Source organism: Euprymna scolopes, chromosome 5, assembly GCF_053919585.1.
Source record: "Euprymna scolopes isolate OS-2025 chromosome 5, ASM5391958v1, whole genome shotgun sequence".
Lineage (NCBI taxonomy): Eukaryota > Metazoa > Mollusca > Cephalopoda > Sepiida > Sepiolidae > Euprymna > Euprymna scolopes.
The window spans coordinates 72,976,401-73,004,132 of NC_136486.1; the positions used below are offsets into that span (position 1 = coordinate 72,976,401).

The window sequence follows — 27,732 nt, forward strand, 5'->3', positions numbered from 1 at the left end:
ATCAGGTTTGTTATTTGAAAATACAATGTTAGTAGCACATCATGTTTGTTATTTGAAAATACAATTTGAAAATATTTGAAAATACTATGTTCAGCACATCATGTTACTTATTTGAAAATACAATGTTAGTAGCACATCATGTTCCTTATTTGAAAATACAATGTTAGTAGCACATCATGTTTGTTATTTGAAAATACAATGTTAGTAGCACATCATGTTTGTTATTTTAAAATACAATGTTAGTAGCACATCATGTTTGTTATTTGAAAATACAATGTAAGTAGCACATCAGGTTTGTTATTTTAAAATACAATGTTAGTAGCACATCATGTTTGTTATTTTAAAATACAATGTTAGTAGCACATTAGGTTTGTTATTTGAAAATACAATGTTAGTAGCACATCATGTTTGTTATTTGAAAATACAATGTTAGTAGCACATCATGTTTGTTATTTGAAAATACCATGTTAGTAGCACATCATGTTTGTTATTTGAAAATACAATGTTAGTAGCACATCAGGTTTGTTATTTGAAAATACAATGTTAGTAGCACATCAGGTTTGTTATTTGAAAATACAATGTTAGTAGCACATCAGGTTTGTTATTTGAAAATACAATGTAAGTAGCACATCAGGTTTGTTATTTGAAAATACCATGTAAGTAGCACATCAGGTTTGTTATTTGAAAATACAATGTTAGTAGCACATCATGTTTGTTATTTGAAAATAACATGTTAGTAGCACATCATGTTTGTTATTTTAAAATACAATGTTAGAAGCACATCAGGTTTGTTATTTGAAAATCAAATGTTAGTAGCACATCATGTTTGTTATTTGAAAATACAATGTTAGTAGCACATCATGTTTGTTATTTGAAAATACAATGTTAGTAGCACATCATGTTTGTTATTTGAAAATACAATGTTAGTAGCACATCAGGTTTGTTATTTGAACATACAATGTTAGTAGCACATCATGTTTGTTATTTTAAAATACAATGTTAGTAGCACATCAGGTTTGTTATTTGAAAATACAATGTTAGTAGCACATCATGTTTGTTATTTGAAAATACTATGTTCAGCACATCATGTTTGTTATTTGAAAATAAAATGTTAGTAGCACATCATGTTTGTTATTTGAAAATACAATGTTAGTAGCACATCAGGTTTGTTATTTGAAAATACAATGTTAGTAGCACATCATGTTTGTTATTTGAAAATACCATGTTAGTAGCACATCATGTTTGTTATTTGAAAATACTATGTTCAGCCCATCATGTTTGTTATTTGAAAATACAATGTTAGTAGCACATCAGGTTTGTTATTTTAAAATACAATGTTAGTAGCACATCATGTTTGTTATTTGAAAATACAATGTTAGTAGCACATCAGGTTTGTTATTTGAAAATACAATGTAAGTAGCACATCATGTTTGTTATTTGAAAATACAATGTTAGTAGCACATCATGTTTGTTATTTGAAAATACAATGTTAGTAGCACATCATGTTTGTTATTTGAAAATACTATGTTCAGCACATCATGTTTGTTATTTGAAATTAACATGTTAGTAGCACATCATGTTTGTTATTTTAAAATACAATGTTAGTAGCACATCAGGTTTGTTATTTAAAAATACAATGTTAGTAGCACATCATGTTTGTTATTTTAAAATACAATGTTAGTAGCACATCATGTTTGTTATTTGAAAATACAATGTTAGTAGCACATCATGTTTGTTATTATAAAATACAATGTTAGTAGCACATCATGTTTGTTATTTGAAAATACCATGTTAGTAGCACATCAGGTTTGTTATTTGAAAATACAATGTAAGTAGCACATCATGTTTGTTATTTGAAAATACAATGTCAGTAGCACATCATGTTTGTTATTTGAAAATACAATGTTAGTAGCACATCATGTTTGTTATTTGAAAATACTATGTTCAGCACATCATGTTTGTTATTTGAAAATAACATGTTAGTAGCACATCATGTTTGTTATTTGAAAACCAATGTTAGTAGCACATCATGTTTGTTATTTGAAAATACCATGTTAGTAGCACATCATGTTTGTTATTTGAAAATACTATGTTCAGCACATCATGTTTGTTATTTGAAAATACAATGTTAGTAGCACATCAGGTTTGTTATTTTAAAATACAATGTTAGTAGCACATCAGGTTTGTAATTTGTAAAATACAATGTTAGTAGCACATCAGGTTTGTTATTTGAAAATACCATGTAAGTAGCACATCAGGTTTGTTATTTGAAAATACAATGTTAGTAGCACATCATGTTTGTTATTTGAAAATACAATGTTAGTAGCACATCAGGTTTGTTATTTGAAAATACAATGTTAGTAGCACATCAGGTTTGTTATTTGAAAATACAATGTTAGTAGCACATCATGTTTGTTATTTTAAAATACAATGTTAGTAGCACATCATGTTTGTTATTTGAAAATACCATGATAGTAGCACATCAGGTTTGTTATTTGAAAATACTATGTTCAGCACATCATGTTTGTTATTTGAAAATAACATGTTAGTAGCACATCATGTTTGTTATTTTAAAATACAATGTTAGTAGCACATCAGGTTTGTTATTTTAAAATACAATGTTAGTAGCACATCAGGTTTGTTATTTAAAAATACAATGTTAGTAGCACATCAGGTTTGTAATTTGAAAATACAATGTTAGTAGCACATCATATTTGTTATTTGAAAATACAATGTTAGTAGCACATCATGTTTGTTATTATAAAATACAATGTTAGTAGCACATCATGTTTGTTATTTGAAAATACCATGTTAGTAGCACATCATGTTTGTTATTTGAAAATACTATGTTCAGCACATCATGTTTGTTATTTGAAAATACAATGTTAGTAGCACATCAGGTTTGTTATTTGAAAATACAATGTTAGTAGCACATCATGTTTGTTATTTTAAAATACAATGTTAGTAGCAAATCAGGTTTGTTATTTGAAAATACAATGTTAGTAGCACATCATGTTTGTTATTTGAAAATACAATGTTAGTAGCACATCATGTTTGTTATTTGAAAATATAATGTAAGTAGCACATCAGGTTTGTTATTTGAAAATACAATGTTAGTAGCACATCATGTTTGCTATTTTAAAATACAATCTTAGTAGCACATCATGTTTTTTATTTGAAAATACTATGTTCAGCACATCATGTTTGTTATTTGAAAATAAAATGTTAGTAGACCATAATGTTTGTTATTTGAAAATACAATGTTAGTAGCACATCATGTTTATTATTTGAAAATACAATGTTAGTAGCACATCAGGTTTGGTCTTTGAAAATACAATGTAAGTAGCACATCATGTTTGTTATTTTAAAATACAATGTAAGTAGCACATCAGGTTTGTTATTTAAAAGTACAATGTTAGTAGCAAATTAGGTTAGTTATTTGAAAGTACAATGTCAGTAGCACATCAGGTTTGTTATTTGAAAATACAATGTTAGTAGCACATCATGTTTGTTATTTGAAAATACAATGTTAGTAGCACATCAGGTTTGTTATTTGAAAATACAATGTTAGTAGCAGATCAGGTTTGTTATTTGAAAATACAATGTTAGTAGCACATCATGTTTGTTATTTGAAAATACAATGTTAGTAGCACATCATGTTTGTTATTTTAAAATACAATGTTAGTAGCACATCATGTTTGTTATTTGAAAATACCATGATAGTAGCACATCATGTTTGTTATTTGAAAATACTGTGTTCAGCACATCATGTTTGTTATTTTAAAATACAATGTTAGTAGCACATCATGTTTGTTATTTTAAAATACAATGTTAGTAGCACATCAGGTTTGTTATTTGAAAATACAATGTTAGTAGCACATCAGGTTTGTTATTTGAAAATACAATGTTAGTAGCAGATCAGGTTTGTTATTTGAAAATACAATGTTAGTAGCACATCATGTTTGTTATTTGAAAATACAATGTTAGTAGCACATCATGTTTGTTATTTGAAAATACAATGTTAGTAGCACATCAGGTTTGTTATTTTAAAATACAATGTTAGTAGCACATCAGGTTTGTTATTGGAAAATACAATGTAAGTAGCACATCATGTTTGTTATTTGAAAATACAATGTTAGTAGCACATCATGTTTGTTATTTTAAAATACAATGTTAGTAGCACATCATGTTTGTTATTTGAAAATACAATGTTAGTAGTACATCAGGTTTGTTATTTGAAAATACAATGTAAGTAGCATATCATGTTTGTTATATTAAAATACAATGTAAGTAGCACATCAGGTTTGTTATTTGAAAATACCATGTTAGTAGCACATCATGTTTGTTATTTGAAAATACAATGTTAGTAGCACATCAGGTTTGTAATTTGAAAATACAATGTAAGTAGCACATCATGTTTGTTATTTTAAAATACAATGTTAGTAGCACATCATGTTTGTTATTATAAAATACAATGTTAGTAGCACATCAGGTTTGTTATTTTAAAATACCATGTTAGTAGCACATCAGGTTTGTTATTTGAAAATACTATGTTCAGCACATCATGTTTGTTATTTGAAAATACAATGTTAGTAGCACATCAGGTTTGTTATTTGAAAATAACATGTTAGTAGCACATCATGTTTGTTATTTTAAAATACAATGTTAGTAGCACATCAGGTTTGTTATTTGAAAATACAATGTTAGTAGCACATCATGTTTGTTATTTTAAAATACAATCTTAGCAGCACATCATGTTTTTTATTTGAAAATACTATGTTCAGCACATCATGTTTGTTATTTGAAAATAAAATGTTAGTAGACCATAATGTTTGTTATTTGAAAATACAATGTTAGTAGCACATCATGTTTGTTATTTGAAAATACAATGTTAGTAGCACATCAGGTTTGGTCTTTGAAAATACAATGTAAGTAGCACATCATGTTTGTTATTTGAAAATACAATGTAAGTAGCACATCAGGTTTGTTATTTAAAAGTACAATGTTAGTAGCAAATTAGGTTAGTTATTTGAAAGTACAATGTCAGTAGCACATCAGGTTTGTTATTTGAAAATACAATGTTAGTAGCACATCATGTTTGTTATTTTAAAATACAATGTTAGTAGCACATCAGGTTTGTTATTTGAAAATACAATGTTAGTAGCACATCATGTTTGTTATTTGAAAATACAATGTTAGTAGCACATCATGTTTGTTATTTGAAAATACAATGTTAGTAGCACATCATGTTTGTTATTTGAAAATACCATGTTAGTAGCACATCATGTTTGTTATTTGAAAATACTATGTTCAGCACATCATGTTTGTTATTTGAAAATACAATGTTAGTAGCACATCATGTTTGTTATTTGAAAATACAATGTTAGTAGCACATCAGGTTTGTTATTTTAAAATACAATGTTAGTAGCACATCAGGTTTGTTATTGGAAAATACAATGTAAGTAGCACATCATGTTTGTTATTTGAAAATACAATGTTAGTAGCACATCATGTTTGTTATTTTAAAATACAATGTAAGTAGTACATCAGGTTTGTTATTTGAAAATACAATGTTAGTAGCACATCATGTTTGTTATTTTAAAATACAATGTAAGTAGTACATCAGGTTTGTTATTTGAAAATACCATGTTAGTAGCACATCATGTTTGTTATTATAAAATACAATGTAAGTAGCACATCAGGTTTGTTATTTGAAAATACCATGTTAGTAGCACATCATGTTTGTTATTTGAAAATACAATGTTAGTAGCACATCATGTTTGTTATTTGAAAATACAATGTTAGTAGCACATCATGTTTGTTATTATAAAATACCATGTTTGTTATTTTAAAATACAATGTTAGTAGCACATCATGTTTGTTATTTGAAAATACCATGTTAGTAGCACATCATGTTTGTTATTTTAAAATACAATGTTAGTAGCACATCATGTTTGTTATTTGAAAATACCATGTTAGTAGCACATCATGTTTGTTATTTGAAAATACAATGTTAGTAGCACATCATGTTTGTTATTTGAAAATACCATGTTAGTAGCACATCATGTTTGTTATTTGAAATACCATGTAGACTGTGCATGTCACTTCAAACAAAAAAGGAATCTAACATCTTTGTTTACAATATAATTAAATTTTAGTTTAGTATCATTAATCACAACAAAAGTTGCTGATAAATCAACATTAGAAATGTTTTAATTGGCCGATTATCAAAGGCCAATTAATCATCTACTTTGCTAATTAGTGCATTATTAGTAGAAATATTTCAGCATACACACATATCTTACTTTATAAGAAATAGATCAATACGGGGCAGCAATTATAGTTCTTTACTAATAAGCTTGAAATGTTTCAAAACATGACAAACGTTGGCAGCTACACAAAACAGATAAAACTTTCACAATTTTAACTCTTTTACCTATGATCATCGTCATGTGACATCATCGTCAATGTCAAGAGAGAGAAAGATGAAAATATTTATTTATTTACTAACAGGAGTTGTCAGGTCGTAAAATACGATTAAATATATTTTAATTTATGCAGATTTATTTATTATTACAGAGATAATTTTCTATTGAATATTATTATAATACGATGAAAACTCCATTATCTCCCAATGAAAGGTCACTTCCTGGTCAAACGGAACGAATATAACATGGTGACACCCGTTATGAAATCTCCAAGTTATGGAATTTCCAAGGGTCATGACCCGTGCACGAAAGCACCAATATTGCACAGGGAAAACCATTGTGTCCACCGGTACAAAAGTGTAATCCTAGGTGGTCCCAGTTTTAGAAAGTTCAATAACGTGGTCTCGGTCGCTTATACAATAATGGGGTTAATACACGATTTTTTTTTTTTTTTTTTTACATAGACATCACCACTTATCAAAGCAAAGAGGCCACGATTACTATATTGTCTAATTTCTATTGTACACTCTTCAACCCTTAAAGAGTAGAAATTGGACAATATAGTAATCGTTTGTAACGGAAATTCAATAGATTTGTTAACTTATATGGAATGGCTCATCAAAAATTTGTTTACGTTAGACTTGAAGACAACCATATTGTAGTCAGCTGGAAAGCAGGAAAACGGAAGACAATTCCATAGGCGTGCAGTTCTAAGAAAAAAGCTTTGCTCATGGAATCTACGTTTAGGTTTAGGTACAGATAAAGAGTGGGGCAAATTAGTGATAGTGTTTTCTGTTAGACAGATGTTTCTTGTGAAAGTTTGGCAAGGGGGGACCATAGATAGGAGCTCAGCCGAGCACTTGCTATGAAAATAACGATAAAGCAGAGACAAACTCACAACATCTCTTCTGTGAGAAAGAGGTTGCATGGAAGAGAAAAGGACATCCCCTACGAGGCTACAAAGTCTATTTTGAACTCTATCAAGGCAGGATAAGTCCTTTCTAGCAGTTCCTGCCCAAATGTGGCAACAGTACTCTATCCTTGGACGTACCTGGCTCTTATATAGATAGAGAATTGCATCAGTGGTGAGATATCTACTGGATCGATAGAATGATCCCACTATTTTTCCAGCGACCTTGGCAACAGATTTGATGTATGTGTTCCATTTAAGACAAGGAGTAAAGGTCAAGCCCACAAGCTTGTCAAAACATGAGGCTTCCCCAAGACGAGAGCCATTCATTTCAATTGATGCCAGATGGGAATCAGAGCATTGATGATGTAAAGATAAAAGTTTGGTTTTAGATGCATTAAAAGTAACAAGCCACCTCTTTCCCTAGTGTACGACTTGCTCAAGATCAGAGGAGAGAGAATTGGAAAGAACTTGGTCGTTTACGGTCTTAGATGTGCTACCATAGATAGTAGCGTCATCAGCATAAATGTCTATGTTTGGAAGATCATTGATATAGATCAGGAAGAGAGTTGGGCCCAGGATGGACCCCTGAGGAATTCCAGCATTAATACTGAGAGGTTCTGATTTGTACCCATCAACCACTACTCTTATGAACCTATCAGAGAGAAATGATTTAATAATTGAGAAGACATTTCCAGCTATACCATAGCTGGAGATCTTGTGAAGTAAACCTTTATGCCATACTCTATCAAAGGCCTTTGATGTGTCAAGAGTAATTGCCTTAGAAAGGTAGCCTCCGTCAAGAGATTCGCTAATCCTATGAGATATAACTGTAAGCATATCTGCTGTAGATCTAGCAGAACGGAAACCATATTGCATGTCACTAAGAAGATTATTTTTGCTGAGGTGGTTGATTACTTCTCTATTTAACACAGATTCCAGCAACTTCCTCATGACGCACAGGAGACTTATTGGTCTGTACTGAGAGGGAGATGAGCAATCACCTGAATTCTTAAATACAGGCCATATTGATGAGATTTTTCAGGGTGATGGGAAGCAATTCTCCTTAAGACAACGTTTAAGCAGTTTTGTAAGGATGGTAGCTAGTTCTGGTTGAAGTTTTTTGAGTACTATAATTGGAATACTGTCAGGGCCAGTTGCTTTACTGGAATCAAGATTCTTGATTAGCTTGGCAACATCACGTACATATATTTGTATATCACATAGCATGTTTTCTGATACAGGAGGAAATATTGGGGGTTGGCGGCCTTGGTTGCAAAGGGTAGAATTATCTGCAAAGTTCTTGGCAAAGAGTTTGGCTTTGTCTGATGCTGACGAGATTACCTCAGGTCCATTTATGATAGTTGGGATAGAGCACACGCTTCTGTTTAGGATCCTGTTTGCTATTTGCTAAAACTGGTGGGAACTAAGTCGCTGCTCAGCTACTTTGAACTTGATGGACTGAGCATACAACTCTCTTGTGTATTTTTTACAGTGGTTGGAGGTAGTCCTGAAAGCGACTTTAGTCTCACTACATCTATTACGTTGTAAGCAATGGAAAAAGTGATTTCTGTGTGCAATGGCAGTAGCATATTTTGGAGAGAACCATGGTTAGCTGTTAGGTTTTTGCTGGAATTTTTTCGACGGTATGAAACGGTCTATACCTACAATTAACCATTCCGTCAGGTCTGATACTATAGAGGACACATCCTTTTTAGACATGGAACGCAGAGGTAGATCTGATATAAATGTACGGAAGCTATCCCAGTCAGCCATAGAGTATCGATACACTGTATGATGGAGAGGTACATCTTAGGACTTATTACATTTCATTTTTATCTTAACTGATACAACAGAGTGGTCGGAAGATCCAAGTGGAGACAGAACAGAATCTGAACACAGTTCAGGGCAAGTTGTGAGAAAAAGGTCTAGGAGACTTCCATACTGGCCGTCAGTATCGGGCACATGGGTGGGTTCGTGAACAATCAGAGTGAGGTCATAAGCAATGGAGAAATAATGACAGAACCTCCCCTCATCATTAGTCTTTTTGAGTGAGTTAACAATTCCACATTGTGAACATTAAAGTCTCCACGGATATGAATATTAGCTGAAGGATAAACAGATAGGACGTGGTCAATTTTCTCAGATATGCTTTGAAAGATAGTAACTCCGCTGTTGTGGGGGCGATAGAGAGTAAATATAAATGCAATAGTTTGAGCAAGTGCAACCCGGAAGCACATATAGAGTAAGTTAGAATCTTCTCTGGAGATGTCCCTACCACATAGAAAGCCATCTTTAATATAGGCACATATTCCATGCCCATGGCTATCTTGGGGGTCAGATTTGGAAGTTAAATTAGAGTATCCTTTAATTACGAACTCATCTAGGGAAATAGTCTGTCCAATGCCAGTTTCACTTAGAAATAATATGTCTGGTTTAGTCTCCTGTAATTGAGTTTCAACCTCTGGAAGGTTAGAATGTAGATCCCTGATGTTCGAGAAGGAGACATGGTAGTGGGGGTCTACGTTAGGAGTTTGAGATCCGGGTTTAATTGTGTATTTTTTATTGAAACTTTTCATGATGGAGTTTTGGGATTTGTGGACTAGGTTGACAGACTTGCTTGAAGCAGGGCAGAGAGGGAAAGTAAGAGAGAAATAGAAATGAAGAAATATTTTTTTTGTAGCACATGATAAGGTAAAGCTGTAACAATTACCCACTAATATGGCATCGAGAGGCCCCACCAGAAGTTACTGCATGGTCCAGAATACATTCACAAATGGCAATACAGCAGCCCCAGTACTTTGCACCTGCTGATAGGACAGCCTCCTTAGTGGTTCGGGTCCCTGACTATCAGGCGGATAATGTCAGTCCAGATAAAACGTTTACCTCCAGCACCCTTACTAGTGACATGGCTACAAGGATAGACATAGAAACAGAAAATTTCCAACATCTCTGGCGGCTGTTCATGCAAAGTACTGCCAACCTAGAATACAGCTTTTTCTTCTCCCTTTGTCAGAAAAATCACTCATTAAAATATGAGAACTGAGTGACAAATAAAGAGAAGCGAGAGTAACAGGAGCTGCCGATAACACATTCACAATGCATTGTCTACTGTTCATTAAAAAAAAATTAAGTATTGTACTTAATAAAAGTCGATTTGGCATGTTTATGGGAAGGTATGGTGAAAGATTTCCCTCTCACTAACTGAAAAGAAATATAATTGCCTAATCTGTTTATACTATCAACTTGGAATATATAAACAACATTCATGGACAAAAAAATCTATCATAAAAAAATAAAACAATATATATTCCAAATTAACTTGCCAGATAGAATCAGCACATTTTTGCACGAGTAAACCATTTACACAATTAATAAAAGAATGAAATAAAGATAAAGATTAAAAACTGAAATAAATATAATATTAGCACTTGCGTCTAGAAAAGAAATATTACAAATTCATAACTTAACTGCTATATATGTCCTTTGTGACTGCAAATAAGAATTGATTTGGCTTGAAATAAAATAACCATTCCGTCACATCTGATACTATAGAGGACACATCCTTTTTACACATTGAACGCAGAGGTAGATCTGATATAACTGTATGGAAGCTATTATTGTGATTTCTGTATTCCCAGCCTAAACCAGCTTGTAGGAAAAAAAACAGAAATAAAAGAAAAAAAAAGAAAAGAATTTTAAAAAAAGTCTCCAGAAATATGCATGTCATGGGCTGCAGTTCACAGGCGCTGGGTTGGTCGTCCTTCTCTTCCTCCTTGCTGTCTCCTGAAAGAAATTACTCCAATTGGTATCATTCGTTTATGAGTTAGTCACAAATTCCGTGCGCAACAAATAATTGACTCCAGATGTAAATCTTTGAGTTTTCATTTATGTAAAGAGAAAAAAATATATGTAATGTCTTTTTTTCAACAAGCAGCCTACTTAGATAGTGACTCAAACGAAACCTTTTTTCAACGACCAATTGTCTCCTCTCCCCTTTCTTTATATGACGGTCAGGGAACAGGAGGGTGGTGCGGATCGGTGGGCAGGTTCAACTTTCAACTTTAGCCGGATTCGACTGACTAGACTGGTGAAAAAACGCTCTGCACACTCTCTTATGGGGGGGGGGCGATGTGGGTTTGAGAAGTCTGAGTTTTTCATTCAGCTAATCTATCTTCATTACGTCAAAATTGGAATCTCCCTGATTGGCTAAACTGTACAAATCACTTGTGCATAATTATTAAGTAATTTTTCCAACATAAATTGAATTTTTCCACACAAATTTCACACATGGGCGAAATCATAAAAACCATGAACCCAAGGTCACATCCAAGACAAAACAATACTATTCGACACCATGTAATGGTTTCTGTCACAAAACAATATTATTATTAATGCTATTATCAGTCTCCTCATTCCCAAAGTTATTTTTCTTTCTTGTATTTTGGGTCTCCAACCAAACAATTTGTATCAGCAAGACCATCACAAATGGTTGGGTCGCATTATATTGTAGCTAACGTATAGTGATTTCAAAAGTTTCTAAAAAATAATCGAAGCCAAAACATTTAGCATTCCAGCCATGTCTTTTACCAATGTAGCTATAGAGAGATAGCTTAGAAGGATTTTATATTGAATGACTTGAATAAATAAATTGAATTTGAGCATGTGCAGAAAAAAGTAAAAATATGTCAGCAAGTTGAAATGAAATTTTGCATTTCAACTTGCCAACATATGTTTGTACATGTTAGTCATCCATCCAAAGATTTTACTCATTATAAACCATCCTTGGTGTATGATTACTATGGTTACTGTTAGTGTGATGTAATCAGTAGTTTAAGAATTTAGCAGTTAAATATTTACACACGAACAGACAGACATAAACTGTTTTATTTATATAGATCCATCCATATCCATAGCTATGAGCCTCTGGAGGGGCATAGGCCATCCACAACTTTGTAGCTGCTTTTCTAGTGATGAGTTCTTTTTTCAGGGTGAGGGTATTGGCCCCATGCTCAACCTTCCCAGAAGGTACATACAGCACCTAACCTTCCCAAATGGTCACCCATCTGGTACTGGCCAGGCTCAACGTTGCTTAACTTCGGTGATCTGACGAGAACCGGTGTGTCAACATGATTGTGCCATACTATTTATATAGATAGTTATATTTATATAGATAGTTAATAAAGAAAAGAAAGAACAAATGAATTAGAATATTTTATTATGAACATAAGGAAATTACACCACAAATAGTATAAATATTTAATCTATAGTCAAAATGGAAAGCGATTTGAAAAAAAAAATGAAAAAAAAAGACAGAGAGAGCGAGAAAGAGGTAGAGAGGAGAGTGATATAGCAATCAGAAAGAGATTAATTTGGGATGTTGTCTATTTTTCTATTGTATTGAACTGGCTTTAAAACCTCATATTTTCCTAATTCAAATAATCTAACGAGTTGAATGGGCGACTGAACGGGTTATTTGTTTTCTTGAAAATAGAATAACGTATAAGAATAATTATTAGGCTTTTTCTTTTGTTGTTGATGTCATTTTGTTTTATTTTATTTTTTGGTGGAACATTAGACAAATTAGATGAGAGTTCTGACATTTGCAATGTAATGATTATTTTAATTTCTCAATTCAGTGCCGATGCAGACCAGTTATAAATCACTCTACTTTGAAGATTGTTTGTAACTAAAAAAAAAAAAAAAACAGAAGAAGAACATTGAAAGTGACACGTTCCTCTCCTCACTATTAGTTGAATCTTAGTCTAAACATATGACCCTGACTTTAGATCCAATCAAAATTAAGGAAGATAAATTTTCCTTTTTAACTGTACACAACAAATAAAGCTTGTTTGTTTTCTATATATAACTATTTTCTTTTCCTTCTTTTTTTTTTAGTTCATAAATTTATAATATGCTTCAAGTGTAAAAAGTTTAAGAAAAGTAAAGGGCACGAATATACACCACCTCAGTTTCAAAATATACTTTGCTTACCTTCTTTATTTAATGATAAAAAGGAATTCATAATTGTTGTTATTCGAATCTAAAATAAAATATATTTGCCCAGCTGAACTGATAAATATAAATTCGTTCTATGGTATGGATGGATGATAGAATAAAAAAAATTATCTTTAAAAATAAATATTTAACAAGGGAGGTAACTTTCTCTTAATTGTCTCCCTTTAATTTAACTTATTATTTTTGTAGTCCGAATGTTTCAAAACGTCACGATGTCAATGTGAACGCGATCAGAAATCATTTAAATGCTTATTTAGGAGTAGATTCAACTAAATTTAATAGCCAACCTTAGGGCTCCAATGGATTTCTTTAAATTTCAAATTTAGTTGGATTTTTTTAGCTGTCATGACAACATAATACTTTTTTTTTTCACGTGTAAAATACTTTTTGGTGCTATCCGCGCTATTTTTTAAATCGTATTTCCAAGTTTAATTAAAGTTTTATGTTTTTTTTTTTATTCAATTGCAGAGGGAGAAAACTATTCTCTTAATAATCGTGTAAAGACTGTATTTTGTATTATTAATGTTATCAACTTTGTTAGCTTAAAAAAAATCGTCGCAGCTTTCTTTTTTTATGTTTTGTTTTTTAAAAATTATCGCGTCCGAAATTATGAGATGAAAAAAATTGAACGAATCTTTTAATAAACGAGAGTTGTCTCAACGACAAATTATAAAACAACGCCTTTTTGCACGTACCTAGTGTTTGGATGTTTTGCACGTTTAGGTATGTTTGTACGTACCTAGTGTTTTTTTAACAAAGCTTCAGTTTTTTAGGAAGGGGCAGAAAATACAAAAAATAAAGAAAACAAAATATTCTCTTTATTAACCCAAAGACTAACCCTACGTCTGGGTCGATAATAACTTCTGGTATGACAATACGAAAAGTAAATAAATAACGGAGACCGTTAAAAGTCTATTTCACCTCTTTCAACAATTGCATCTGTCATTTAATAATTGGGTTTACAGTCGGAATGTAAATGTTAAATTTGGTTTTAACGCATTTGCTATTGATTTATAAAATTCTTACTAAAATAAATAGAAATCAATTTCTGTATTGTTTTAGATTAGTATCCCCAACTCCCTCAAAAAAAATTTAAAAAATAAGACAAGATTCTACTTTCTTAGGAAACATGCTGAAAAGCTTGGCGAAAAGTAAAAAATATTTTTTTATTATTATTTTAGAATATTTTAGAATACAAATCAGTTTTTGCGTTCTCCTATTTCTGGACTATGCTGGAATTGTAGAACAGTCAACCTACAAGTCTATATTTTATCCCCCTTTGTCTGTCTGTTTGTCTGTCTGTTCCTTCCATTTTCTCTATTTTATTCCAAGGAAAAAGATCATGACAAATTTCATTACTTAATGAAGGTTATATTCGGTAAAAACAGAATCCAAATGCTCCTTATATTTATTGAAAATATCAGAGCATAATCTGAATGCTTGGTATTTTAATTAGACTGACTAAATATTTTAAAGTCTTATTGAATTTATTCGTTTATCCAAACGATAAATGAATAATAAAAAAAATGTAACGACACACAAGAGACATTGAAATGGATGGATAAAGATCATTCCAGTTATGTATTTATCTTATCCACCTATGCAAATTCTGTCGAAGTAAATAGTAAAACAGTACCTTTGTAGGGGACTAGGATATATAAATACCCCAATCCCGTTACAAAAGAATAATGAAACGAATGGGAATTGAAGGAAACAAAGACTCAAGTAATGGATAAGATAAACGTCGTTTATTTGCTGTTGAAAGAGATGAACATTTTAGTTATAACATGTCCGCGCGTATGTAACCAATGTCCGTTGCAGGACTGGTGTTGTAGCAAGAAAAGAAAAGGTGTTTTCATCTCAAGTTTGGGTCATTATTGTTTGTTCGCGCGTGGGAATTGAAGTAAGTGTTGTAGTGGAAATGAGAATCCAGCGTGTAGGCAAGGAAGAGGATATTAGAGTTGTCATCAGTTAGTAGTCAGCTACGCGAAGGTGTTCTTAGTGGCCAGTAGTAGATGGAGAGAGAAAGAGGGAGAATGTATACATACAGTCATTAGCTCGTGCCCCATACATAGTAGGAAGTGGGCGTGAGGTGCGCGTGCGCGCGCGCCGAAACGGCGGCGGCTTGTTCACCCAACCTCTCTAGTTGAGAGTTGGTCCTAAAAAGAGGATTAGAAACAACTTGTCTCCATGTTTTATACTCGCTTCTGGAGTGTCTTTTGCGCATGTGTATTTCCTTAGAAAGCGGAAGTGACGTCGTCCATGTGTGTGTTCGTGTTCGCGTGTGTGAGTACATATGTATACGTAAGCGTGTGTGTATATATACGTGAATGTGAGTGTATGTACGCGAACGTGAATATGTGTACATGTGTGGACGTGGGCGCATATGTTTGTGTGCGCGTATGTATATGACAGCTTGAAATATGAATGTGTGTTTTGTGTGAGACTTGAAAAAGGCTCGTACACCTTTTTAAACAGACGTAGTTCAAGACTATACCACGTGACAGGGTGTCCACTTTTTATCCAATCAGTGCTCAAAGAAAACACTTATTAAATTCTTTTTCTGATAGCCTTCTACTGGAGCCAGTCAAAAACCTATATAAAGAGACTGCATGCCAAACCCAAATCAGTTTAGTTCAGGATGCAGTAAGCAACTCGCCAGCTGACTCCATCGAGGTTCGACATAAAATCACCAACATAACTTCACGCTCATCTTACATCTAAATTCTCAACATGAAAGTACCATATCAACGAGAATTAATATTTTCTTTTTTTTTTGTTTCTTTTTATCTCTCATATTAACATCCGAACCTCACTAGATGAACAACACAAAAAAATGACCTTGTGTCACATCAGACATGTATGGAGTAAAATTATCACATTACTGGAACTCACTCATATAAAAAAAATTATTTCCTTTTGGTTACAAACGAAGAAACGTTTTTCTCTAAAGAAAAACATGATTGCGTCAGTCAGTTTTCTCCTTTTTGTTAGTTCTGTAAGTCCAGCCCTATTAGACTCTAATTAAAAGAAAAATATAGGAAGTCCTCACGACTGTACATAGTTCTAAAATACTAACATTTATTTCCAGAACATTCTTTACTAGAACATTTCCATGTGTTGCTAAACATGGACGCCCACCCCATTCGACACACCACATATCAAATGTAACAACAAAACAAAATGATTGATCTTATTGTTAAATAAAATTTCATTATAAATGTTAAAACTCGTTTTCGCCATTATGCTGATTCTGACACCTCTTTATTTTAAAAATATTATGGGGGGGCTATAGTCTATTTTAAAAACCAATATCACCTTCAAGTACGATCATAAAATGTGTTTTCAATCGATATTTATTCAATAAGAGACCAGTTTTCCTACCTAGCGAAAGTGGGCGAGTTTTCCGGGGTCGAGTTTTCCGGATACGAGTTTTCCGGAGACGAGTTTTCCCGAGACGGAATTTAGGAAAACTCGTCCCGGGAAAACTCGTCTCCGGAAAATTCGTCTCCGGAAAACTCGACCCCGGAAAACTCGTCCCCTTTCACTAGGTAGGAAAACTGGTCCCTTATTGAATAAATATCGATTGAAAACACATTTTATGATCGTTCTTGAAGGAGATATTGTTTTTTAAAATAAACTATAGCCCACCATAATATTTTTAAAAAATATTTTTACTTGTTTAATGTTTAATGTTTTTTTTGTTTTTTTTAATAAAATCGATTTTCTAAGTGTCCGTTTTCTACCTAACTGGCTAAGTTCTTAATGGTTTCACTTATTTTAAAGCGTTTATTATGTTGATAAACGAGACCGCATATTCTTTTTATATTAATATAAAAAGAATTTACTGTTGTTTATAAAAGGGTAAAATCGATTTTTCTACCTCGCCGACTATGTTGTTTATTTAATTTATTTGGAAACGTTTATTTGGAAAATAAAATAAAAAAACACAGAAAACAAACAAAAACATGTCGAGTGTTACGTGAGAACGAGAAATAGTGTCCGGTATATCACATCTTAGGGGTCTTGATAATCGCTAAAAAATAGAAAATTAAATAAATTACTGAGGGAGATTTGGTTTTAAAAAGAAAATATTAAATTTCGATATTTTTTTAAATATAATTTAGAGAGAGAGAAAGAGAGAGAGAGAGAGGGGGGTAAAAACTATATCTCCCTCCGAAAAACAACCAACAAAAAATGAAATTAAAAAGATTCTTGATAAACGATAGCGGAGTTTTCAATAAAATTGATTAATAAATTTATTCAGTGATTACTTTTTCTCTTAATGATTGATTTTAGAATTTTGAAGTAAAAATTAAAAATGAATTAACGAGAGATTGTTAGCACATGGCACCTCTCGCGCCAAAAAAATATTTCGTTTTTAATTTATTAGTTAATTTTTGCAAAATTTGACAGGACGACAATAAATGTTGATAATTGATAAAATTATAATTTTAAATAACGCATGAGTGCATGTTGTATGAAAGAAAACAAAAACATAACAACAAAAAAACTATCAAAAACAAAAAAGTAACGAAAAATCGAATCGCTCCCTGTTTTTTAATTTTTTTGTTTTGTTTTTTATTATTGTTTTTATGACTCCAAAAAACATCGTTAAAATAAGAACAAAAAAAATGTGTAATTAACTTTGTATGAAGATAATAAACGCTTTAAAAGAAGTTAAACCGGGTTTGTATTACTGTACACATAGATTCGAAAAAGTTGTCAAAAAACAAATATATAACAAATAAATGTTATCAAAGGCAAGATAAGTTACTTTTCTGCCAAACTGGATATATTTTTTGTGTTTTTATTCAATGTAACATATTTATTCAGCTCGAAAAACATACAATCTTTACCGATGTATTCGAAAATTCAAGATGGCGTCTCACACCCTCTTTAACACCGTAAGTATGGAAAAAGGTGTTATAAATAAAAAAAAAACTATACAAAATACTATAAAAACCCGCCGAATATATGTCAACTTATGTCACGGTAACATATATTGAGCGAGTTTTTAACAGTATTTTATCCGATTTTTTATTTATAACATCTTTTCCCACACTTACCGTGTTAAAGAGAGAATAAGACGCCATCTTGAATGTTCCAATACATCGGTAAACACTGTATGGTTTTCAAGCTGAATAAACATGTTACATTGAATAAAAACACGAAAAATATATCCAGTTTGGTAGAAAAGTAACTTATCTTGCCTTTGATAATATTTATTTGTTATATATTTGTTTTTTGACAACTTTTTCGAATCTATGTGTATAGTAATACAAACCCAAAACGTTAAACAAGTAAAAATATTCTTTAAAAATATTAGGGGGGGGGGCTATAGTCTATTTTAAAAAACAATATCTCCTTCAAGAACGATCATAAAATGTGTTTTCAATCGATATTTATTCAATAAGGGACCAGTTTTCCTACCTAGCGAAAGGGGACGAGTTTTCCGGAGACGAGTTTTCCGGCGACGAGTTTTCCCGAGACGAGTTTTCCGGGCACCGTTTTGAATAGTATTTAAAGCGTTTATTATGTTCATACAAAGTTAATTACAAATTTTTTTTTTTCTTATTTTAACGATGTTTTTGGGGGGTTTGTATTACTGTACACATAGATTCGAAAAAGTTGTCAAAAAACAAATATATAACAAATAAATGTAATCAAAAGTGTTATAAATAATAAACTAGAGAAAATACTGTTAGAAATTCGCTCAATATATGTTACCGTGACATAACTTGACATATATTCGGTGGGTTTTTAATAGTATTTTGTCTAGTTTATTATTTATAACACTTTTTCCCAAACTTACCGTGTTAAAGAGAGAGTCGGGCGCCATTTTGAATTTTCCAATACATCGGTAAACAATGTACGTTTTTCAAGCTGAATAAACATGTTACATTGAATAAAAACACAAAAAATATATCCAGTTTGGTAGAAAAGTAACTTATCTTGCCTTTGATAACATTTATTATTTTTTTTTTTTTTTTACAAAGGCATCACCACATTATCAAGGCCAAGAGGCCACTCAAGGATAAGGGTTAAAGAGTGTACAGTAGACATTGGACAATATAGTAATCATTAGTAATGAAAATTTGGTAAATTTGATAATTTATATGGAACGGCTCATCAAGAACTTATTTAGGTTAGACTTGAAGACAACCATATTGTAGTCAGCCGGAAAATGGAAGACAATTCCACAGGCGTGCAGTTCTAAGAAAGAAGCTTTGTTCATGGAATCTACGTTTAGGTTTAGGCACAGATAAAGAGTGGGGGGAATTATTGATAGTGTTTACAGCTAGACGAGTGTTTCTTGTGAAAGTTTGGCAAGGGGGGACCATAGATAGGAGCTCAGCCGAGCACTTGCTATGAAAATAACGATAAAGCAGAGACAAACTCACAACATCTCTTCTGTGAGATAGAGGTTGCAAGGAAGAGAAAAGGACATCTCCTACGAGGCTACGAAGTCTATTTTGAACTCTATCAAGGCAGGACAAGTCCTTTCTAGCAGCTCCTGCCCAGATGTGGCAACAGTATTCCATCCTTGGACATACCTGGCTCTTATATAGATAGAGAATAGCATCAGCAGTGAGATATTTACTGGATCGATAGAAAGATCCCACCATTTTTCCAGCGGCCTTGGTAACAGATTTGATGTACGTGTTCCATTTCAGATCAGAAGTAATGGTCAAGCCAAGAAGCTTGTCAATACTTGAGGCCTCCTGAAGACGAGAGCCATTCATTTCAAGTGATGCCAGATGTGGATCAGAATGTTGATGATGTAAAGAGAGAAGCTTGGTTTTAGATGCATTAAAAGTAACCAGCCACTCCTTACCCCATTGTACTACGTGCTCAAGATCAGAGGAGAGAGAATTGGAAAGAACTTGGTCGTTTACTGTCTTAGATGTGCTACCATAAATGGTAGTGTCGTCAGCATAAATGTCTACAGATGATGTAAGGATGTGATTTGGAAGATCATTAATGTAGATCAGGAAAAGAGTTGGGCCCAGGATGGACCCCTGAGGGACACCGGCATTAATACTGTGAGCTTCTGATTTTTGCCCCTCAACTACTACTCTTATGAACCTATCAGAAAGAAATGATTTAATAATTGAGAAGACATTTCCAGCTATACCATAGCTAGAGATCTTATGCCGTACCCTATCAAAGGCCTTAGATATGTCAAGAGCAATTGCCCTAGAAAGGTTGCCTCCGTCGAGAGATTTGCTAATCCTATGAGATATAACTGTAAGCACATCTGCTGTAGATCTAGCAGAACGGAAACCATATTGAGTGTCATATTTGTTATATATTTGTTTTTTTGAAAACTTTTTTTAATCTATGTGTACAGTAATACAAACCCTTTTTTGGAGTCATAAAAACAATAATAAAAAACAAAACAAAAAAATTAAAAAACAGGGAGCGATTCGATTCTTCGTTTTGTTTTGGTTTTTTAATTATGATAGTTTTTTTTTGTTTGTTTTTTTTTTGTTATGTTTTTGTTTTCTCTCATACCAAATGTACTCATGCGTTATTTAAAATTATAATTTTATCAATTATCAACATTTATTGTCGTCCTGTCAAATTTTGCAAAAATTAACTAATAAATTAAAAGCAAAATATTTTTTTGGCGCGAGAGATGCCATGTGCTAACAATCTCTCGTTAACTCATTTTTAATTTTTTTAATTTTTACTTCAAAATTCTAAAATCAATCATTAAGAGAAAAAGTAATCACTGAATAAATTTATTAATCAATTTTATTGAAAACTCCACTATCGTTTATAAAGAATCTTTTTAATTTCATTTTTTGTTGGTTGTTTTTTCTCTCTAAATTATATTTTAAAAAATATTAAAATTTATTATTTTCTTTTTAAAACCAAATCTCCCTCAGTAATTTATTTAATTTTCTATTTTTTAGCGATTATCAAGACCCCTAAGATGTGATATACCGGACACTATTTCTCGTTCTCACGTAACACTCGACATGTTTTTTGTTTGTTTTCTGTGTTTTTGTTTTTTTCTTCTTTACCGAATAAACGATTCCAAATATATTAAACAACATAGTCGGCGAGGTAGAAAAATCGATTTTACCCTTTTATAAATAATAGTATATAAGTAAATTCTTTTTATATTAATATTTTAAAAAAAAATGCGGTCTCGTTTATGAACATAATAAACGCTTTAAAATAAGTGAAACCATTAAGAACTTAGGTAGAAAACGGACACTTAGAAAATCGATTTTATTTAAAAAAAAAAAAAAAAAACATTAAACAAGTAAAAATATTTTTTTTAAATATTATGGGGGAGCTATAGTCTATTTTAAAAAACAATATCTCCTTCAAGAATGATCATAAAATGTGTTTTCAATTGATATTTATTCAATAAGGGACCAGTTTTCCTACCTAGCGAAAGGGGACGAGTTTTCCGGGTCGAGTTTTCCGGAGACGAGTTTTCCGGAGACGAGTTTTCCTGGGACGAGTTTTCCTAAATTCAGTTTTTACCCCCCCCCTCTCTCTCTCTCTCTCTCTCTATCTCTCTCTCTATCTCTAAGTTATATTTTAAAAAATATTAAAATTTATTATTTTCTTTTTAAAACCAAATCTCCCTCAGTAATTTATTTAATTTTCTATTTTTTAGCGATTATCAAGACCCCTAAGATGTGATATACCCTCATGTCGGACATTATTTGTCGTTCTCACGTCGTAACGCTCGACATGTTTTTGTTTGTTTTCTGTGTTTTTTTTTTTTTCTTTGACGAGTAAACGATTCCAAATAAATCAAACAACAACAACATAGTTGGCTAGGTAGAAAAATCGATTTTACCCTTTTATAAACAGTAAATAAGTAAATTCTTCTATATTAATATAAAAAAAAAATATGCGATCTCGTTTATGACCATAATAAACGCTTTAAAATAAGTGAAACCACTAAGAACTAGGCCAGTTAGGTAGAAAACGGACAATTAAAATCGATTTTATTTTGTTTTTAAATTAAAAAAAAAAAAAACATTAAACAAGTAAAAATATTTGTAAAAACTATTAGGGGGGGGGCTATAGTCTATTTAAAAAAAAACAATATCTCCTTCCAGAACGGTCATAAAATGTGTTTTCAACCGATATTTATTCAATAAGGGACCAGTTTTCCTACCTAGCGAAAGGGGACGAGTTTTCCGGGGTCGAGTTTTCCGGAGACGAGTTTTCCGGAGACGATTTTTCCCGGGACGAGTTTTTCTAAATTCGTTTATTGTTTAAAAAAGATTAAATTGATTTTTCGAAGTTTTCGTTTTCTATCTAGCTTTATAAATTTTTGGTGTTTAAACTTATTTTAAAGAGTTTATTTAGTTAAAAAGAAATAACAAATAATGTCGCACTCGACATTACTTAGTAAATAATTTTTAACAAAAAATGTCCGAAAATTAAAGAAAATACTGAGGTAGATATAGTTTTAAAATGAGCCTCCCCCACCTCCAAAAGAAAATGAATTTGTATATTTTTAAGTACTGCACAAGTGGGCAGGATTGCAGTTTACAGGGAAATCAAGGGACGCAACTCCTGCCAAACTAAAAAGGACGCAAACAGAATCACCGGGGGGCACCTGTTTCAATTTTTCTTTTTCTTGTTAATTTAAATGAACTGTTTGAATAAGTTATTTTTTTTAACAAAGGAAGAACATAGAACTTTATAAAACAGTTATAAATTATTTTAAGAAAGAATTATTTTAATAACATAGAATTATTTGAAGAACATAGAATTTTATTAAACAGTTAATTTTTAAAACGAAAAACAGTTATGAATTATTTTAAGAAAGAATTATTTGAAGAACATAGAATTATTTTAAGAACATAGAACTTTATTAAACAGTTAATTTTTAAAACGAATACTGTTCGCGGATGCATCTGATGATTCGTGGAAAACATTCACCCTTCTCTCTTTTTCGCCATAAAAATTCCATCAGATGCAAGCCGAACATATTTTGTCGATTCCCGAACTTTCGTATATGTTTTTTGGCGTGTGACCATAGTCTTTCAATAGTCTGTGTGTGCACTGAAGGGTCCAACGGATCAACGAAGTTGTCTTCGTGGACGACAGTGTCGTGCTCATAAATTCCTTGAGCGAGTCGATCAAGTCCTTGGTAAGCCGCCCAACCGTCAGAAATAATTCTTGTTCCTGGCAGGCACCATGAATTTATGATTGGAAACAGGGTATCTCGATCCCTATTTTCCACTATTGCGAAATTGCACAAATTCGAGCCTCTTTCCACTGCGCCAAAAAGCCAAACGCCCTTCCTCACACGTCCCCTATTATACTTTCGTCGGAAAAAATATGACTCATCCACCTCCACTTCTTTAGGTGTCGAATGTTCGTCTCTCCCACTGATGGGATGGTCCAGCATGTCCTGTTCACAGACTTCTCTTATGAATGACATCCAATCTACGATTGTATGGTTACTCACACTTGCTTCCTGTTTAATTTTAATCTGCGGCATCTCCATGCTCCAACTGAGCAAAATAACTAAAATCTGCTTTATTGTCAGATGACTTCTCTGTAAGAAGGAACCCATCCTTGGCAAACCACCCTTCTTACAGACAGGACACTTCCACGCCAAACCATCCCCTTTGGCTCCGTTTTTATAGAGAATTCGATCTCTCTCACACGAGCTGCAGAAACTCCTATTCGGTATGAGTCCCAATGAGGCCGCTGTTTGTAACTGTACCTCGTTATTTGGTGGCAGCAAATTATACAAATGCTCATAGGTCCACTTCTGCTCTTCCACTTCAGTCGTAGACATAACGTGGTCAACGATAGTAGTTCTCATTTTGGTAAAAAAAATAAAAACGTAAAGAATAAAAGTATAATAAAAGATTGTAAAAACAAAAAATTAAAGAAGAAAATAATTTAGAAGTAAAACGAATAAAAAACAAAGGAATTAGAAAGAAATGAACTATTCCAAAGAAATCTTAAAACTTGTTATATTATTCCACGTGTAGTAGGTTCGGTTAAAATTCGTAATTTAAAAATTGAAACAGGTGCCCCCCGGTGATTCTGTTTGCGTCCTTTTTAGTTTGGCAGGAGTTGCGTCCCTTGATTTCCCTGTAAACTGCAATCCTGCCCACAAGTGCCCCCGAAATGACTTTTAAACGATAAGCTCCCCTCCCCATGTTAAGAATAGCTTTCTAAATTATTATTTTAGTGCGGTACCAAAATTACATAAGACCGTGTTTTCTTTTTTGTTGTTTTGTAATAACACAAGAATTATTTAAACTAAATTAATTCTTCTAAATAAAATAATTGCTTTCTTTGATAATACGTGTTTTCTTTCTTTATTTTTGTTTCGTAATGACACAAAAAGTGTTAAAACTAGAGTATTTTTAAATAAATATTTGGTTTCGTTTTTCGTATCTTAACTCCGTGATCAAGTTTATTTTTTTTAAGCAAGAGTTAAAAATAATTTTTAAAAATATTATGAGGGTGCATCATTCAAGAACGGAAATAAAATGTGTTTTCAATCGATATTTATTCAATAAGGGACCAGTTTTCCTACCTAGCAAAAAGGGGGGGGTCCGGGTACGAGTTTTCCGGAGACGAGTTTTCCTAGCACCTTATATACATTTTGTGCTTTCGTAACTGGGTGGACAGACAGTAACGCCACCTATAGTCAAACAGAGGAAACAGGCTGTCTCTTTCTTCATGATTACCACATTTCTTATATATTTGTTTCGTTAACACTTTTTTTTTTAAGCTTGTTTACAAAGAAAAAATGGAAGGGGTTGTTTTCTTTTCTTTGACGTCTAATAGGGGGGAGGGGGTGAAAGACCGTACGGATCAAAACACGTTGCTACGTTATTTACTGTTACACCGTCGGCCGAATACCACGTGATCTACTGTTTGGGAAACTGAAAGCTAGGCTCTAATTTACGATCTCATCGTACGACAAGCACCTTTGTTTTGATTTAGTTTTATTTTTTAAATGTGATTCTAAATAAGCACCTTATTTTTAAATTATCATATTCTAAGAATTAATTTTGGATTAATTTTATCATTTCGAAATTAAATTTCATTTGAACTGCCGTAGTTTCGTAAAAAGAAATTACGAAACTGCGGCGATTTATATCAGAGTTAATAAATAACGAGAATCGCTAAAGAAGAAAACTTTTAACGATTGAAATGAATTCTTATTCGCAAAAAAAACCCGATGAAGTTTTGTTTACAACGGATGCTTCGGGACAATTATGGAATACATGTGTCTGGGATTTCGATTTGGGAACGGTGTTGCATACTTATAAAGGTGGAAGTACAGCATGTCGCGGTTTAGAGTTAATCGGCGGTGAGTACCTTGTGACTGCTAGCAACACCCGGCGTGTGTTAAATGTGTGGTCATTACGTCGCAGGCATCAATTGCAAGATACAATAATACTTCCTCAGAAAGTTACTGCGTTGGCTGTTTCGAAAGATGGCTGCTACTGTGTGGCCGGAATTGAAGAAAAACTGTACGTGTGGCAAGTTAATTCGGGCGTGCTGCATGCTATTATCGATCGCCATTATCAAACGGTAACGTGTATAAAATTCATTGACAACTTGAGTTTCGTGAGCGGAGCGGAAGACAATTTAGTCCTCGTTTGGACGATACCAAGTGTTGTTTCTATCTGGAAGGATTCTTACTCAAATGTGGAGCCGAAGTTTGTATGGAGCAACCATTCTCTACCCATCACAGATATCCATGTCAGCGCCGGTGGGATACGCGCACGTGTTATTTCCTCATCGCTGGATCAGACCTGTAAAATGTGGGACGTGAGTAGCGGTCAGCTCTTGTGCAATTTTGTGTTCCCCGTCAGCATCACCGCTGTCGTGATGGACGCAGGAGAAAGCTGGCTATTTGCCGGTGGTAAAAACGGCCATATTTATGCGGTAGATCTCTTCGAAGATACAACGAATCGCGAACGGCATGTCGCCTACAACACCGGCGTGATTAAGAGAGGCAGTGGATTCTACGGACACGATCAGCAAATCACCTGCTTGGCTATCTCGAAAGATTGTGAACGGCTCGTCTCTGGCTCAAATGATTTTAACGTGAAGGTCTGGGATGTAAGTAGCGGCCAGTGTGTCCGCACGCTTCCCCACAAGGCACCCGTTACAAATGTAGCCATTTTTGGCTACCCACCAGCAATGCTTGATAACAAGAATTCAAAATCTACACTTCCATTTGAAAAATTCCAAACAACAATGTCGTCAGACAACACATCGAAAAGCATACTTTTCAACAAAGTTAAAACCGCGGAGTTTCCCGTTTCCAATTTGGAAGACGGCGTTTTTCTTCTGATGCGAAACAAGAGCTGGAAAAACAAGGCGTGGAACGACAATCAATTGAACGAACAATGTTTGAATAATAATGAAGTCAGTGAGATTGAGAAAACAGAAATGATACAGAAATTAAATCTAGAATTAAAACAAGTGAAAGCAGTTAATGAAAACCTTTTTTCATTTGCAATGCTAAGATGTTCGGAAAAAAAATAAACCTATCTTTAAGTGCTTACCTTACAAACTGGGTGCTATGACTAATTCTTTGCTGTGTAAAAACAAGTTTTTTAGTGCTTCTTCGTTGTTAGAGTGAAATATTGAATTTTAAGTAAAATCAGTAATGTCTACTTGTCATGTCGCAGTAATAGACATATCCAAAAATTACGAAAAACGATAAGATAGAAAATTATTAATGAAAATATTTTTCGAAGACAATTAGCGAAAATTGAGTTTTGCATTAAAAAAAAAAACGGAGCGCTCGAATCGTAACAATGGAGGTAAATATTTTCTGAAAACATTGAAAAGCTTAGGCTAATTTAGCAAAACTCAATTTGCACTAATTATCTTCGAAAACTATTTTCATTAATTAAATTTTTACTTTATCGTTTTTCGTAATTTTTTAATATGTTCATTACTGTGACATAAACTACCACTGGTTTCAATATTTACAATTTCGCTATTATACTGAAGAAGTGCCTTTTTTTTTTTTTTTTTTTTTTTTTTTTCAAATATGTTTGACTCTTGTGGATTTATTTTATTTTGTAAAGATCCCTAATTATTAAAGATTAGCGTTTTTCAGTAACTTAAAACTCCCTTATGCCTACCACTAACCGTACATCCAGGTGGAAACCACTAGATTCGTTTGGAATTGGGAGGAGGCGTTGCCACTTGGACTTGGGGTTAGTAAAATAATAAAATCAGTGTTTATTAAAAGTGAAATCGAAATATGTTAGAAATAAAACAGCATATTGGTGTATCAATATAGAATATTGCCAAATTGTCTCTTATAGAATAAAGGCACCAGCAAAATTCCTGAAAGAGACTATTGAAATTTGTCCTGCTAGTTCCTCTTGTAGC

General features: G+C 32.7%; 1 protein-coding gene and 1 pseudogene across 1 annotated transcript; one reads left to right on the forward strand and one right to left on the reverse strand.

Moving 5' to 3' along the window:
• Positions 1-12,367: 12,367 nt before the first annotated feature.
• On the reverse strand, positions 12,368-12,484 carry LOC145277125 (5S ribosomal RNA; annotated as a pseudogene).
• Positions 12,485-24,676: 12,192 nt separating this feature from the next.
• Positions 24,677-26,872, forward strand: LOC145276839 (WD repeat-containing protein 18-like). The gene has a single exon (XM_080128203.1). The coding sequence runs from the start codon at positions 25,525-25,527 to the stop codon at positions 26,869-26,871; it is 1,347 nt and encodes a 448-aa protein (XP_079984329.1). The 5' UTR covers positions 24,677-25,524; the 3' UTR covers position 26,872.
• The last annotated feature ends 860 nt before the right edge of the window (positions 26,873-27,732 follow it).